General features: G+C 40.1%; 1 protein-coding gene across 5 annotated transcripts in view; it reads left to right on the top strand.

Moving 5' to 3' along the window:
* RAB36 (RAB36, member RAS oncogene family) overlaps window positions 1-13,677 on the top strand; it is a 30,106-nt gene that overhangs the window by 190 nt on the left and 16,239 nt on the right. For 2 of the 5 annotated variants that reach the window (XM_043529372.1, XM_043529373.1), the window contains exons 1-5: window positions 5,438-5,592; window positions 6,369-6,473; window positions 8,075-8,166; window positions 11,354-11,419; window positions 12,937-13,038. In XM_043529372.1, the coding sequence (XP_043385307.1) occupies window positions 5,590-5,592; window positions 6,369-6,473; window positions 8,075-8,166; window positions 11,354-11,419; window positions 12,937-13,038 (368 nt within the window). In that variant the 5' untranslated portion in view covers window positions 5,438-5,589. Of the gene's footprint in view, window positions 1-118; window positions 497-1,474; window positions 1,801-4,740; window positions 4,820-5,436; window positions 5,593-6,368; window positions 6,474-8,074; window positions 8,167-11,353; window positions 11,420-12,936; window positions 13,039-13,677 lie in introns of those variants that run through there. The other 3 variants (XM_037879012.2, XM_043529374.1, XM_043529375.1) reach the window with 3 other exon arrangements.

Below are 13,677 nucleotides of genomic sequence, written 5' to 3' on the forward strand. Positions count from 1 at the left end.
AATCCCTGGGGAAAGTAGAGACGACCCCAACCTGCCCCATGGCGGGAGCGGGGGGGGAGGGCGCACCTGTATGTGTTTGCGTGGCTCATTTGAACCCTCCCTTATCAGTGTTTGAAATCTGCCTTCTTCAAATGAGAGCCATGGAGAGGCCCTCGACTAGGATTGTTGGTCTGCTGGTCACTCCTTTTATACACCCTGCCCAGGGTCCCTGGGCCAAATCCTGCCCACAGCTAGACTCCCTGCAACCCGCTGACATCACCGAGGCTGCATGGGGTGTCACTGAGGCCAGAATATCTGTGATTATACATATATAATCAGGGGCAGATATACACAGTATCCCAATGCATATGAGGATATAATTAAATCATTTGTGGAGAAAGGCCAGCACCAGGGTTCACTCTGAAGAAAATGGGAGTGTAGCCTGTATAAAGATTCAAGAATCAGGCCCAAGGATGAGAGAAGAGACAGAGGAGAAAAAAGAAGGAGGTTTGGGGAGGTCAATACAAAATAATTTTATTTAGCCTGGTAATAAAGAGAAGGAGGTGCATTATTTACCTGTACCTATTATTTGTAGGTAATAATATTGAACTTGAATGATTTCAGACAGTCAGAATGCAGGGATATTGCACAGTGACTGACCTATAACTGTATGCTTATGTCTCTTTTATGCCTCTTTCTGCACTCTAGCTGAGGAGTTTGGGTTTCCATAATTACTGTAAAATTATTTCTCAATAGCTGTATGGTATGTAGATCCCTGTTTTCTGACCATATATGCAGCACAACTATTATCCAAGTGTCTCCTGCAGGCTTAAAGAACTATATAAACTGTTGGTTATATTTCTGGGTGCCACTCACTCTCTTGCTGCATGACTTTGGGCAAATCAATTAACTTCTTGATTCAATTTCCTGGTCTGCAAAATTAGGATAATAATATTCAACTTTATAAAGTGCTATGAGGTCCTCAAATGAAAGGTGATATATAAATGCAGAATATTTTTGTTATTTTGGGGAAAATATGCCGGAATGTTAAAGACCAAAATATATAAAAAATCTTGATTTATAATAAGGCAACACTTTTTAATGGACCTATTTGCAGACTATTATTTCTGTAGAAAACAAAATATTTAAAATTATACTAATATTGACCAAGAGAGAGGCATTGTTTAGTAATTTAATAATGGGACTGGGTGACAGGCACTCCTGAATCCTAATCTTAGCTCTGCCTCTAATTCTTTCTGTAGCCTTGGAAAGTCATTTAGCTGCTGTCTCAGTTTCTCCATTTTTAAAGTGGATTAATATTTGCCTACCCCACAGAACTGTTATAAATATTACAGTAGATGGGTATTTTTTTTTATTTTCATGCTTTGAACATGAAAACAACAATCTAATAGCTTAGTGTTCTTGGTTCAAGAAAGTCAAGATAAGAGTATCTAGCCTGGTTCATGTTATTTGATTTAGAGTTCTACTCTTACAGGGTGAAAGGACTGATCTGCATTAAAATTGGTATCACAAGGGCACAAACAAGCTCAAGATTCTGTGATTTCCTAATAAAAAGAACAATAAAAAAGAAGGCTCAGTAGATGGTTGAAGACATTTTAATCCCTCTGTATGTGAAGATGTAAAAGTGGATATTGCCTCAGATCAAATATGCATAACAGAAGAACTTGTGTAAGAATATTTGATTTAACAATGCTTACATCATACTAAATCCCCATGCTTCATAGAGACCGGCACAGTCCTATGTTTGCCTTCCTCATACTAGTAGTTCCACTGAAATCAACGGGACACCTCTTGTGAATAGTAAGTAAGATTTATGATCTGCTCCTTCTTCTCCCATTTAAATTAATTATAGCTTTGTTATTGACTTCAATTGGAGCAGAATAGGGTCTCTTGCCTTTTAATTGAAAAGTATATATTTAATTTATTTATGTTAAAGCTTTTGCACCTAAAACAATTAGTGAAATGGTTTATCACCATGCAGCCTTTTAAGAGAGAAGGAAATTTCAGGCATATTAAAAAAAAAAGGGGGGGGGAGTCATATTTCACATAAAACTTATGCTTCTAGGGGACTTTGAATCCCTGAACGTGTGAAATAGCTGTATTAGTGGCCTCGGGACCTTATGAAAACCACGCCATGTGATGCTGGGCAAACACCTAAGATATGTAGTAACCATTATTTTGATGCACTGGTTTGTCAACATCCCTCCTGATACTTTTGTCACAGAAATAAAACACGTAGCTCAGAAAAAAACTTTGGTGGAGCCAAATGCTTGAAAAAGATCCAACTACTGTTTTAAAATAGCTGAGAGTTGGAGCCTATAAGTTAGAGACTGAAAAGGGCACAATTATGTGGGAATGCTAGTTAATCGCTCTAGAATAAGATTGATTTAAAAACAAAAACATTTTAAAACAATTGAAAGTAAATATAAAATTATGCTTTCCATTAGACATACACTGCTTTGGCTGCTGTTCTCCACCTATGCAGGGTTTTGGCCATATGGCTTTACCTTATGCATAGATCTACTAGTCATACCCTCATTTCTGGGCCATGCCCACATTTCTTCCTCCACATTACTTTCCAGAGACCCAGCACAGATGTGACATCTAGATTATATGAGGATTATTTCTTCTGTACATTGTTTCCACTTGGTAGACCCTTACGCATCCACGTAAGTGGTCTTGAGACTTGCCTCTGTTTTTAAGTGCCAGCCCATTAATGTTTATGACATAGCTTTATGTGTAAGTTTAAAATTTGATAGCTTGGTAGGCAGGAAGCATATGTCCCACTGCAATGCTGATTACCTCACTCTCAGGGAGCTCTGGGTTCTCACTCAGGCGACTGTGACATGTTCTGGCATCAGGGAAAATCAACTGTTTGTGCAGCTTGTGCTACAAAAAAGGTTACTTCCCCACTCTTCACAAAGCAGTTAAATATTCATGCTCATGAGCTAATTTTCATTATGGTTGTGCAACAGCTATAATAATCAGAGTTCTTAGACAGGATTTTACAAAGACAACGGTATGGGTCAGTCAGATCAGTAGAATTAACATCAGACAAAGGAATAGATGCTGGCTTGTCATTGAAATCCACAGTGGCAAACTTTGTTACTGTTAAAATGGTTTTCAAGAAAACATACTTCTTTTCTTAATCTCAGAATTTGGGAGCAAATTATCCAGTAAACCAGCTAGTCCCATATTGTGGATTAGAAACTCATTGAGTGTGCACTTGCGGAGTTTCCTCCTACTTCCATTGGGATGTGGACTCTTCCCTTTGCAGAATGGGAAGAGGGTGTCCTGAATAATCTGCAGACCTCCCAATATCCACAGGAAACCAGGCCATCCCTACAAAGGACCCGTGCCTCCACTCTGCCTTCTCTCTTACCTCCTTGGTCCTTTGGCAGGAGCCATGCTGTCCTGGGCTTCTCCAGAGGCCATTAGCTTTGTACACTCCTTCAGGAGTAAGAGGGGGCAGCATTAATTTATTCTAGTTTTCTGAAGGATGTTGGAGAGAAAGATGGAGAATAGCTGGCCTGCCAGACCCAAATTCCCTCTCCATCCATAGAGTCTGTTTTATATAGAATACTGATAAAGGTGTTTCTAGCACTGATGGAAATGCGGGATGATGCCATGAAGGCAGTGTGTCCCTTTTTTTTCTTTATGACCAGGTCCCCTGCAACCCCGTAGGCAGAGGAAATGATCTGGGCCTTAATACAGACCTCTGGTCATAGCCAGCTTTAAAGTTTTCTTATTTTCCTCAGTGTTCTTTGACAGAGTTGTATTTCTTAAATCATTATCCATGCTCCCTCATTGTACAGTACAGTTTATTGATTTACTTGCTGGGGGAGTGGGACTGAAGCATGAGCAAAGTAAATATACTGGGTACTAACAAAGACAACCTGTTTATTTAAATTGGTTACCTTGGTCTCTCTTGCACTTTGGATTCATTGAGAGTGGTATTGATTTTTATACTTCCTTTTGTGAAAGGGCTCTAGGAGACAAGCAGTGACTCAGCTTGTGTACACAGGGCAATTATTTACATGCTTAGGATGTTCTAGAACAGAATAGGGGGAGGTTAAGGAAGCAGCTTACATGGTGAGGCTGGCACCCAGGCAATAAAGTTTTTGTTCTGATTTTAAATTATTAATTTAAAATGTGAAAACTAGCTAAAATCTATCCCCATTAGCCACAAAGGGGTCTTATACGTAAAGGGCTAAATCCTTTATAGATTCCAAGGCTAGAAGGGACCATTGTGACCATGTAGTCTGACCCTCTTGTATAACACAGGCCATAGAACTTCACCCAAATAATTCCTAGAATAGATCTTTTGGAAAAACAACCATTCTTGTTTTAAAAATTGCCAGTGATGGAGAATCCCCCATGACCCTTGGTAAATTGATATCACCTTGTACACACACAGGTAAGCTAATTTACTTTCCTAGGACTATTCACATAAGTAAAACAAGCTGGATTTAGTCCAGGGGTTGTAGAATTGATAACATTCCAGCTTCTCTGGATGATCTATTGACAGCAAACCCTGGGCTCTTGTTTGTTTTTGCAATATGCTTATGTTCACATGAATGACTAAAAATATTTAAAAGTAACTGCACACAATAGAGAACAAAGCACTGGTTCTAGGTAGCAGATTAGGAATTCAGCTGTGTAATATTCATTGTGTATAGTCTGAAAAAATCATTGTAGTTTCTCAATTTTTCATTGTACATTCATGTGTCATTTTGTAAGGTACTGATCCAAGTGGGATTGCCCCTCAAGTCTTTGCTCCAGGACTTCCAGGCTGGACTCCAGGACTGAGAAATAGAATGTGAGAGATTTCTTTTATTCACGATTTTTAAATCTCATTGAAAGAGATGGCAAAATCCTTCATTATACAAGATTAAAATTAATCCATCAGCCTGGAATAGAGGGAAGGACGGTATGCATTGTGTACTAATAAATAGGTTGGAGAGTGCTCCTACCATGCAGATCTGCATTTGATTCCTCAGGGCCTGTCTCTTGCTCCCAGGATGTTAGGAGGTGAGATCAATTAACGGCTTGATAGAACAAACAATTCTTTGTATAAAGGACTCTTTAAAACAGTTTGCTGGTGAACTGTGCAGCCTGATTCTGAAGTTGAGCTGAAATCCATTTAGCTGAAATTCTGAAAATTCCTCATGGGTTTCATCACATTCTCTCAGGGGTTCCATCGTTAGTATCCTTAATATTACTTTATTGCTAGTTTCCCAGCCCTCCAGGCCCTTATCTAAGGGGCTGATCCTGCAAGTCTTTACTCAGGCCCACAACCCACTGAATTCAGTGGCTCTATTTCCTTAATGCAGAATCAGAGGCCCACTGTGCTTACTAACCAATAGCATCTGACTACCCACATCCATAAGTAACCAGTTCAGCCCTTTAAAACTGCTCCTTGTTAGAGAGATCTGCAGTATCCCTATGTAGTTAGTGACTCTTTATTCCAGCTCCACCTTCAGATGGGGGGGGGGTGGCGGGGTGGAATGTTTCAAACCAGTTGCTATGGTCACGCAGTAGCAGGCGGAGCTGCTCATGTAGCTGAGAACCTGCTGCATCAGCTGCTGCATGGTGAGTCCTACTTTGCTACATGATCAGTTTTCATATTGGAAATGTCTTTATTGTAAGTTCTGGTAGCAGATAATTACTCTAATAAAGGACTTTTCCCTGCATCCCCCAAAGCTACATTGTGTAGCTAAACGGATGTGTTTGGAATACGTCTCTAGGTGGCTGGGGTGACTGGGATTTCTTAATATATGCATGATTCATATGAACATTACCCTTCTTCCAAGTCACGTTGTGTATTGACTTAATTCTGTCTGAGCTGCTTTTGGATGACAGTTTTGTTCAGTATCAGGAAAAGTGGCAACTTCATGATCCTTCCGCCTCCAACCAATTGGATGAAATGATGTCATGTAGGTTTTATAATGTAACATGCATTGGGACGGGGCATGTGGGAGATTTCAAATAATTATGAGAAAGATTTTTAAATGTTGTGTTGAAACACCTTACAAAATTATTTATCCGGTGGAGAAACTATAAACACTTGTCTGTAAAATTAATCCCTGAGTGAGGGAGTCTCTTCCATCTTACTGAAATGAGACTTGGCTGCATTGTAACCTCCGAAAGCCACTCATTGCTGTTACAGCAACATAGTGAAAGAGTTCCTTTTAGCTAAGAAATGGGGCATTTATTACAACGTGAAATCAAAGATCTACAAGCAGTGGGCTGCCAACTGCCTGGTTTTGTACCAGGAAAACAAAGATGCAGTATCCATAAGGAATGGTCATTTCCTTTTTTCATTCATGTTTGGGGTCTGCTGAGATGATTGTCTGTCTCCTTTACAGATTTCATGTCTAACAGAGACAGACTGGATTTGGAGGATGAAGTCCAGCCTAATGCATTTGATTCCTCCAGTGAGTAGGGACAGAATAATCTCCCACTTCCCCAAGGTAAGCAGCTCCTCCTTCCTGTGCCCATACAGCTTGGCACCTGGCAGGCTAAGTAGTGCCTTCCCCACCCACCTAGGAGTTTTTTCCCCCCACTTACATACAATTATTTTTTGCTTTTTTTAAATGCAGAAATTTTAATAATTTCTTAGCATTTCAGAGGGACCAACATCATTTCTCCGTTCCCTTCCAAGGCTGGTATCTCAATTACCAACCTTGATCCCTTCCTTCAACCAAAAATGGACATACATCTTGACACAAAAGCCTTGTCTGTAATTCCCACGTGTTCTTTCAACTGACACAGGTAATTGCCAGAGTTAGGGAGTTGTTACAGTATTTTGGGAAAGATGAAAAATGTGGCTGGGATTTAATAGGCAAAAAAGGAAAATAGATCGAGGAGGGGTTATAGGATTTGATGGAGTTTCCTTTCTCATGTTCTTTTTTTCAGTTGCACAAAAGTTCTTTAAACACAGTCCTTTTGGGCTGTGCCTGAAATAGTTCATGCTTGATCTCAGCCCAAAGATTTTGTTTTTAATTTGGTCAGAGTCAGCTCAATTGTTTAATAAATTATGCAAGCATGGAGGGAAATACACTTTTTAAAATATTCCATTTGAAATGTTTGCACTTGCATAATTCCCTCTAGCGAAAGAGGTGTTATTAGCCTTAGCCTGCACACCTGTAAAATCTTGCAGGATACAAGGTAACAACCACTGCCTAAATCATGCAACAGTCAGAGCAGGGTACAATAACCATAAGAATAAAAGACCAGCCATACTGGGTCAGACCAGTGGTCCATCTAGCCCTGTATCCTGTGTTCCAACAGTGGCCAATGCCAGATACTTCAGGGGGAATGAACAGAACAGGTAATAAGTGATCCGTCCTCTGTTGCCCATTCCCAGTTACTGGGAAACAGAGGCTAGGGACATTTAAATTCGTGATACTATGACTGAATTTAAGAAATAGCAGGGACTTATTGGGAGGGTTGTGGGAGTGGGAAGGGAAGGGAAATCAAGTCTGCTTTATTAGAAATCAGTCATAACAGAAAGAGCTCCCTGCACAAGATGAGGTATAAAAGACAGTGTAGTAAGAATGACCTGATGGATAGCATGACCACAACTGTGAATTTTTTTCATTTTATGGAGGAAATTAAAGTTCCTGAATCTTTAACGCCAGACAAAAAACACAGAGATATCTTGTGTACTGTAGAGTTTATCTAGGGATTTACATGATGAAGGAGGCTTACACTCAAAAAAGTGATAAAATAAGTAATGGAGACGATACTTTTGTTGTCTAAAGGGGAAGCTGCTGGTCTACTTGGGAAGTTATTCCTGATTAACTCCATGTGTGGATGCTTTTAATCTGGAATAGTAAATCCACTTTAAATTCACACCCTGTTTTATTCCAGATTAATTTTCATGTGTAGACAGACCCACATACTGTGTAGCCTCATTGCCTGTTAATCCAGGGAATCTTTCTCCCCTGCCTGTCCTTGATGAGGGCTTCAAATTCATCATCTTGTAAGGAGTCCAGCCAAATGGGAACAAATTAACATGTTAGACATCATCCCACAATACATCCAAGTGACTGCTCTGTATTATCTGCAGTGGTACACACCAGAGGCCTGTCTCCAGTTCAAAGACCACTTCCATGCACTGGTCAGGAGTGCCTGTCAGCAACACAACACTGGGACAGTTGGGTGAGTCTCTGTAATAAACTGGCCTTTAAATTTTAAAAATTATTTTAAGTTCTTATGTATACTTTCCTTAGTGTCTTAGCCTCACTTCTCTCCTGCCCCCATATATTTTAAGCTGTGTCTGTACTAGAATTCTCAGCCATGTTTGACAATAGTTGTCCAATGGAGTTCCTTCTGCTTCCCACAAACTGGTGCTGAAGTTGTTTTTCTGCTTCCCACAAACTGGTGCTGATGTAGACAGGGTCAGCCAAGTTCAACAACTTGGGTCAACGACGGTCAGGGTCATCCAAGTCCAAAGGATCAACCATGATTTTTAAATAGGTGTGGAAGTCTGTCCTGTCTACACCAGCAGTGTCCTGTCTACACTAGCAGGACAACCAAGTTCAAAACTAGCAGTAGGGAATAGGGTAGATGTAGCCTTGCTGTCCTCCTCTCAGTTGACACCAATACTGATTGAGTATAGAAAACCAGTAATTAATACAAATCTTTGGGCCAAATTCTGTTTTCATTTACGCTGGTGTAAATGTGGAGTGGCTCCATTTTCAGTCAATGGAGTTACCTAGGAATCTGGCCTTAACCCTTCAAAACTATTTCTTTCAGGAAAACAGACATTTTATACTTTCTCCTTAAAGCTGGAGCATTATTCTGGAGAAGAATAATATATTGTGCTGAGAAATGCAAATCAATTTTCTTCTTTTGCCTTTCATAATGCTTCTTGAATTGTTTCTTTGAAATGTCATCTCTCCCAGAGCAGGCTTTCCTTTTACTCGTTCCTTCAGTGAAATTGTAATGTTAAATTTCACAAACTCAGCCTTATGATTTCATTGCTGAGTCAAGGCAGAGAGTTGAGCTGAGAGGGAGATCATCCCTATTCAACTACAATAAATAGTTTAAAATTAAAATTGAGAAGGTTACTGGCAAAGTATGTCAATGACATAAATATTCCCTTTTGGGGGGGGTTGCTCCAGTGTGAAAATCTCTCTCTCTAAGGGAAGCTAACTGTATTTTGAGTACTCAGAATGTAGTTTACTACTCTTAAAGACAAAACTTGTTAATTTTATTGAGCTATATCCATCTTTAAGCAGAACTCCTCATTCATCTTATTGGGGAGTCTTGCTTAAAAACTGAGGATATAAGGGCATACTATGGCCCTGTATTGCTAGTTTTTCTTTGCTGTACATCTGTTGCAGGTACCCCAGGGCCATTTTCTGAATCTTCAGCATGCTGGCAAAATACTATTTACTGAACAGAAATATTCTTCTCATCTGTAACCCAGACATTATTGCTTTTACAAGAATTATAGTAACTCCCCTTTCATTTAATCTGGCCCCAGTGAATGGCTAAAAGGATTTTTATTTTGGCTCCTTAATAAAATTAAAGCCCTCTCTTTTCAATGGTCACTAGATCGGACCATTCTTATGCTGCTTCTTGGCAGACAGCTGATGGTTTGACCCAGTATATACAAAACAAGAGCATTACTTGTCATGAACAGCTGTTATTTTCCTTTCTTATTATTTTTAGTTATGTGGAATATTTCTCCTCGCATGCAACAAAATAGTGTGAGCAATTCAGTGACTGGTGGACCATATATTAAGTCTCTGTTCATGTTCCATCAGTGTGTGAGCCCCAGAGTATTTTGTTCTACTAGGAGTTAATGGAAGTCACATATTCAAACAGTTATATTCTTCTTTTGATTCCTTTTGCCTTTAATGGAGCTGATTTCATCAAGTATCATATCATCAGCAGTTAATAATCAGGGATCAGAATTTCATTGAGCCGTGATATAACCTGATAGATTGTTAAATAAAAGATTTGTTTCTCTTTTAAAAATTCAGTATAAAACTATTAAATCTACTAAGCTATTACTGTAGCATACACTCAGGAGACACTAAATTATCATTCAGGGGTTAGTTCATTGAAATCAGTCACAGTTACCCACCCACCTGCAGCTCCTTAAAGACATACAAAATTACAGTATTAAGAGTACAACCTGAGTAACTTAAAGCCCATCTGCTGCTTCCTGTGGGAGGATCCAGACCAAAGAGGATTATTTGAAGCCAGCCTCAGATTAATACTATTCCGAATAGTCAGGAAATCTTTTGGCACTAAATGCTGTGTTTTCTCCAGAGATAAATCTCACAGTAGATTAGTCATTATAAGATATTTTCTTGTTCAGGTCCATAGGACCCGATACTGTGCCATTCAAGTCAATGAGTCTTGCTGTTGATTTTAGTGGCAGCAGGATTGAGGCCGCACATTTCCAAATGCTCACAAATACACAGATTCTTGTATGCCGTTATGTGCAAATTAGGGTGACCAGATGAAGCGGACAAAATATCGGGAGACATGGGAGAAACAAACAAACAAAAAAAAGCGGCCGGAGCTGAGTTGCCAAAGCAAAACAAAAAACCCGCCGGAGCGGCCAAAGCCGTAATATCGGGACAAATGGGATCCCGACCGTGCATCGGTCGGGACGCGGGACAAATAACTAAAAATCGGGACAGTCCTGCTTTTATCGGAATGTCTGGTCACCGTAGTGTAGAGGCTCACACCTGGACACACACACATAAACATACAGTACAAGCATTCTTAGTAGGAGAGAGTCTCTGCCCCAAAGAATTTACAATCTAAGAAAAACTGTACAGTGTAAGAAACACAGTATTTATCTCCGCTCACAGTATCCAGTTCTTTTTGCAATTGCAAATTCAGGGTCCTCCTTTCTCCTCCTTTAGTAATTGCAAATTCAGGCTCTGATACTGCAGTTGATTAAGCTAGGGCGGACTCTTGCAGCTGCACACATTCTGCGAAAGCATACTACTCTGCCTGTGCATTACAGCTTACTGGATAGGAGCCTAAGTCACCATCACATGGTAAGAATATTGAAACTAAGGGCAAGTCTACACTACAGAGCTACATCAGCACAACTGCAGCGTGTCTGGTGAAGACGTGCTATGCCGATGAGGGAGTGCTTTCCTGTTTGCATAATTACTCCACCTCGGCAAGAAGCAGAAGCTATGTTGGCAGGAGAGCATCTCCCACTGACATAGTGCCGGTGTGAACAGCACCAAACTTGCGTCGCTCAGGGGAGGGGTGCTTTTTCACACCCCTGAGTGACATAAGTTATATTGACTTAGGCTGTAGTGTAGACCTGCCCTAGTATTACTGAACAATAACAAAATATTTGTTACAGGCTGAAAATATCCAAAGTGGTTGTGGTTGGAGACCTCTATGTTGGGAAAACCAGCCTCATCAACAGGTACAGTATATCTCAGCAGATTGGGTTTGCTGTTTAAATGTATACCAATTTCTCTGCATGCTGGACTCTCTTCCTTTACCATCTATGTTTTCAAGATGATTGCCTCATTGTAGTAAGGACTTTCAGTTTTCTATTAAATCAGTAATAAAAATAAGTATTTCTGTTCACCCCTCTGCTGATCACAGTGCCCCACATTGTCTGTCTAAAGATGGTTTTTGGGCATTAAACTGAAGGAAAACCAGAAAACCTACAATTATAGGCACTAAAATTCACTACAGCATCATAGAAAACCCCTGTTAGCACCTTGATCAGTCCTTTTTGGCAGTGCAGGATTATTCCCTCTATGGTATATTCTCAGATATTTTGACCAGTCTCGTTTTAAATGATCCCAAGAAATGGGGCTTTCAACATTTCCTTTGGAAGGCTGGAGTGGCCCTCAGATTCTCAGTCTTGTTTGGAGAATTGTTCCTTAAAACATTTAAAAAAGATCTTGCCTATTCACTGACCCCAATAAAAGCAGCTCAGGCCACTTCTACTTCTGCAGGAGATTGTTGGGAGCCCAGAGATTCCTCTCACACCTTTGTGTATAAACTGAGTCAGTTAAGCATGAGGACCCTGAAGCATTAATTTTACTGATACTTCCCAGAATCCTAAGGCCAGTTCTGTACTTCATGGTGTGATGACAGTATCAGGATATGGAATTTAAATAGCTTGTTATCATGATAGCTTTCTTACTATCCTCACAATTTCAGTCAGTTCCTAAATATTGGTAAGAAGTAGATTCTGGATGGTTTCTCATCCTTTTGGATAATTCATTTTTCTCTACTTAATGTGATCCATATTCATCTATATTTGCCACCTATCAGATATCCCTTATAAATGAAGTATTCTGTGGTTTTAATTTCTTTGATAGTCAAGAAATAGTTTATTCTGATTTTCTCCAGTCCCGGGGGTCTGTTAGGGTATGTCTGCATTACAATTGGGAGCACGCATCCCAGCACAGATAGACAGACCCCCTTAGAGTGGGGCTTGAGCTAGCATGCTAAAAATAGCAGTGTGGACATTGCGGCTTGGGAGGCAACACAGGTTCTCAAGTCCACCTAACCCTCTGGATCTGAGCTTGGGTAGCTAGCCCAAGTCTCTGCTGGGGCCACGACATCCACACTGCTATTCTTAGCATGCTAGCTCAAGGCCTGTTAGTACAAGTGTGTCTACCCGGGCTGGGAGGCTCGCTCTCAGCTTCATGTAGACATACCCTTAGAGAAGCCCACTATAGTTTTCCCTTTATGTTTCATTTACTTCATCCTTACTCAGAGTAACTACGCTCTTCATTATCAATTTGTTTCTCATTGATTTGGTAAATATTTTTGAAATACAATGTGACTGAATACCAATCTTCTGCTCCACAGTTATTTAACTCCTCCCTATATAACACACCTTGCACAATACTGAGGCATGATATAAAATTTAAAAAACACCATGCTATTAGCTTTCTCCTAATACCTTTTTCATTGCAGGTTTTGTAAAGATATTTTTGATCGAGACTACAAGGCAACCATTGGAGTAGATTTTGAAATTGAGCGGTTTGAAATAGCTGGAGTGCCATATAATCTCCAGATGTAAGTTGGAACCTTATAGTACCAGCTGTTTTCTTTCTTACATGCCTACAGTTTGAACAGAACTTGAATTGCTACAGGCTTTAGTGGTATCAAAACCTCTGGTTTATATTCCATACAACATAGTGCAGTGTGAGAAACACCTGCTGTCCTTGGGTACTGAAGAATTTCAGGATTTTAGTATAAACCTCAAACTGTTGGGTTCCTTGTCTTTGAAAGCTTTATAATTGTACCACCCACACTCTCCTTAGATACCATGTCTGATTTTTTAGTTGGGTTCTTTCTTTTTACTCAGTCTTCCTGTAAGATTGAATTAAGCCCTGAGCAGCAAATTATATCCTTGGCTACATCTATTCCACTCTGTTGCCTTCAGTGGGAGTACATGGATGTAAATGAATACAGAATTTGGTTTTATGAGATTCGGGCTTTGCTCCTGCACCCATTGAAGTCAGTGGCAAAGCTCTCAGTGGCGTAGGATCAAGCACTAAGGCCCAGATCCACAAACCGCAGACTTAGGTGCTTAAATTTCATCTTCAGATGCCAGTTTTGGCTCCACTGTGATCCACAAAACTCTTTCCAAATCCTGTAGATGCCTAAACTCGCTTGGCTCTAAAGTTTTCTGGGTGAAAGCTCCCTCAGCAC

This window comes from Chelonia mydas, chromosome 15 (genome assembly GCF_015237465.2).
Source record: "Chelonia mydas isolate rCheMyd1 chromosome 15, rCheMyd1.pri.v2, whole genome shotgun sequence".
In the NCBI taxonomy this organism is placed as follows: Eukaryota; Metazoa; Chordata; order Testudines; family Cheloniidae; genus Chelonia; species Chelonia mydas.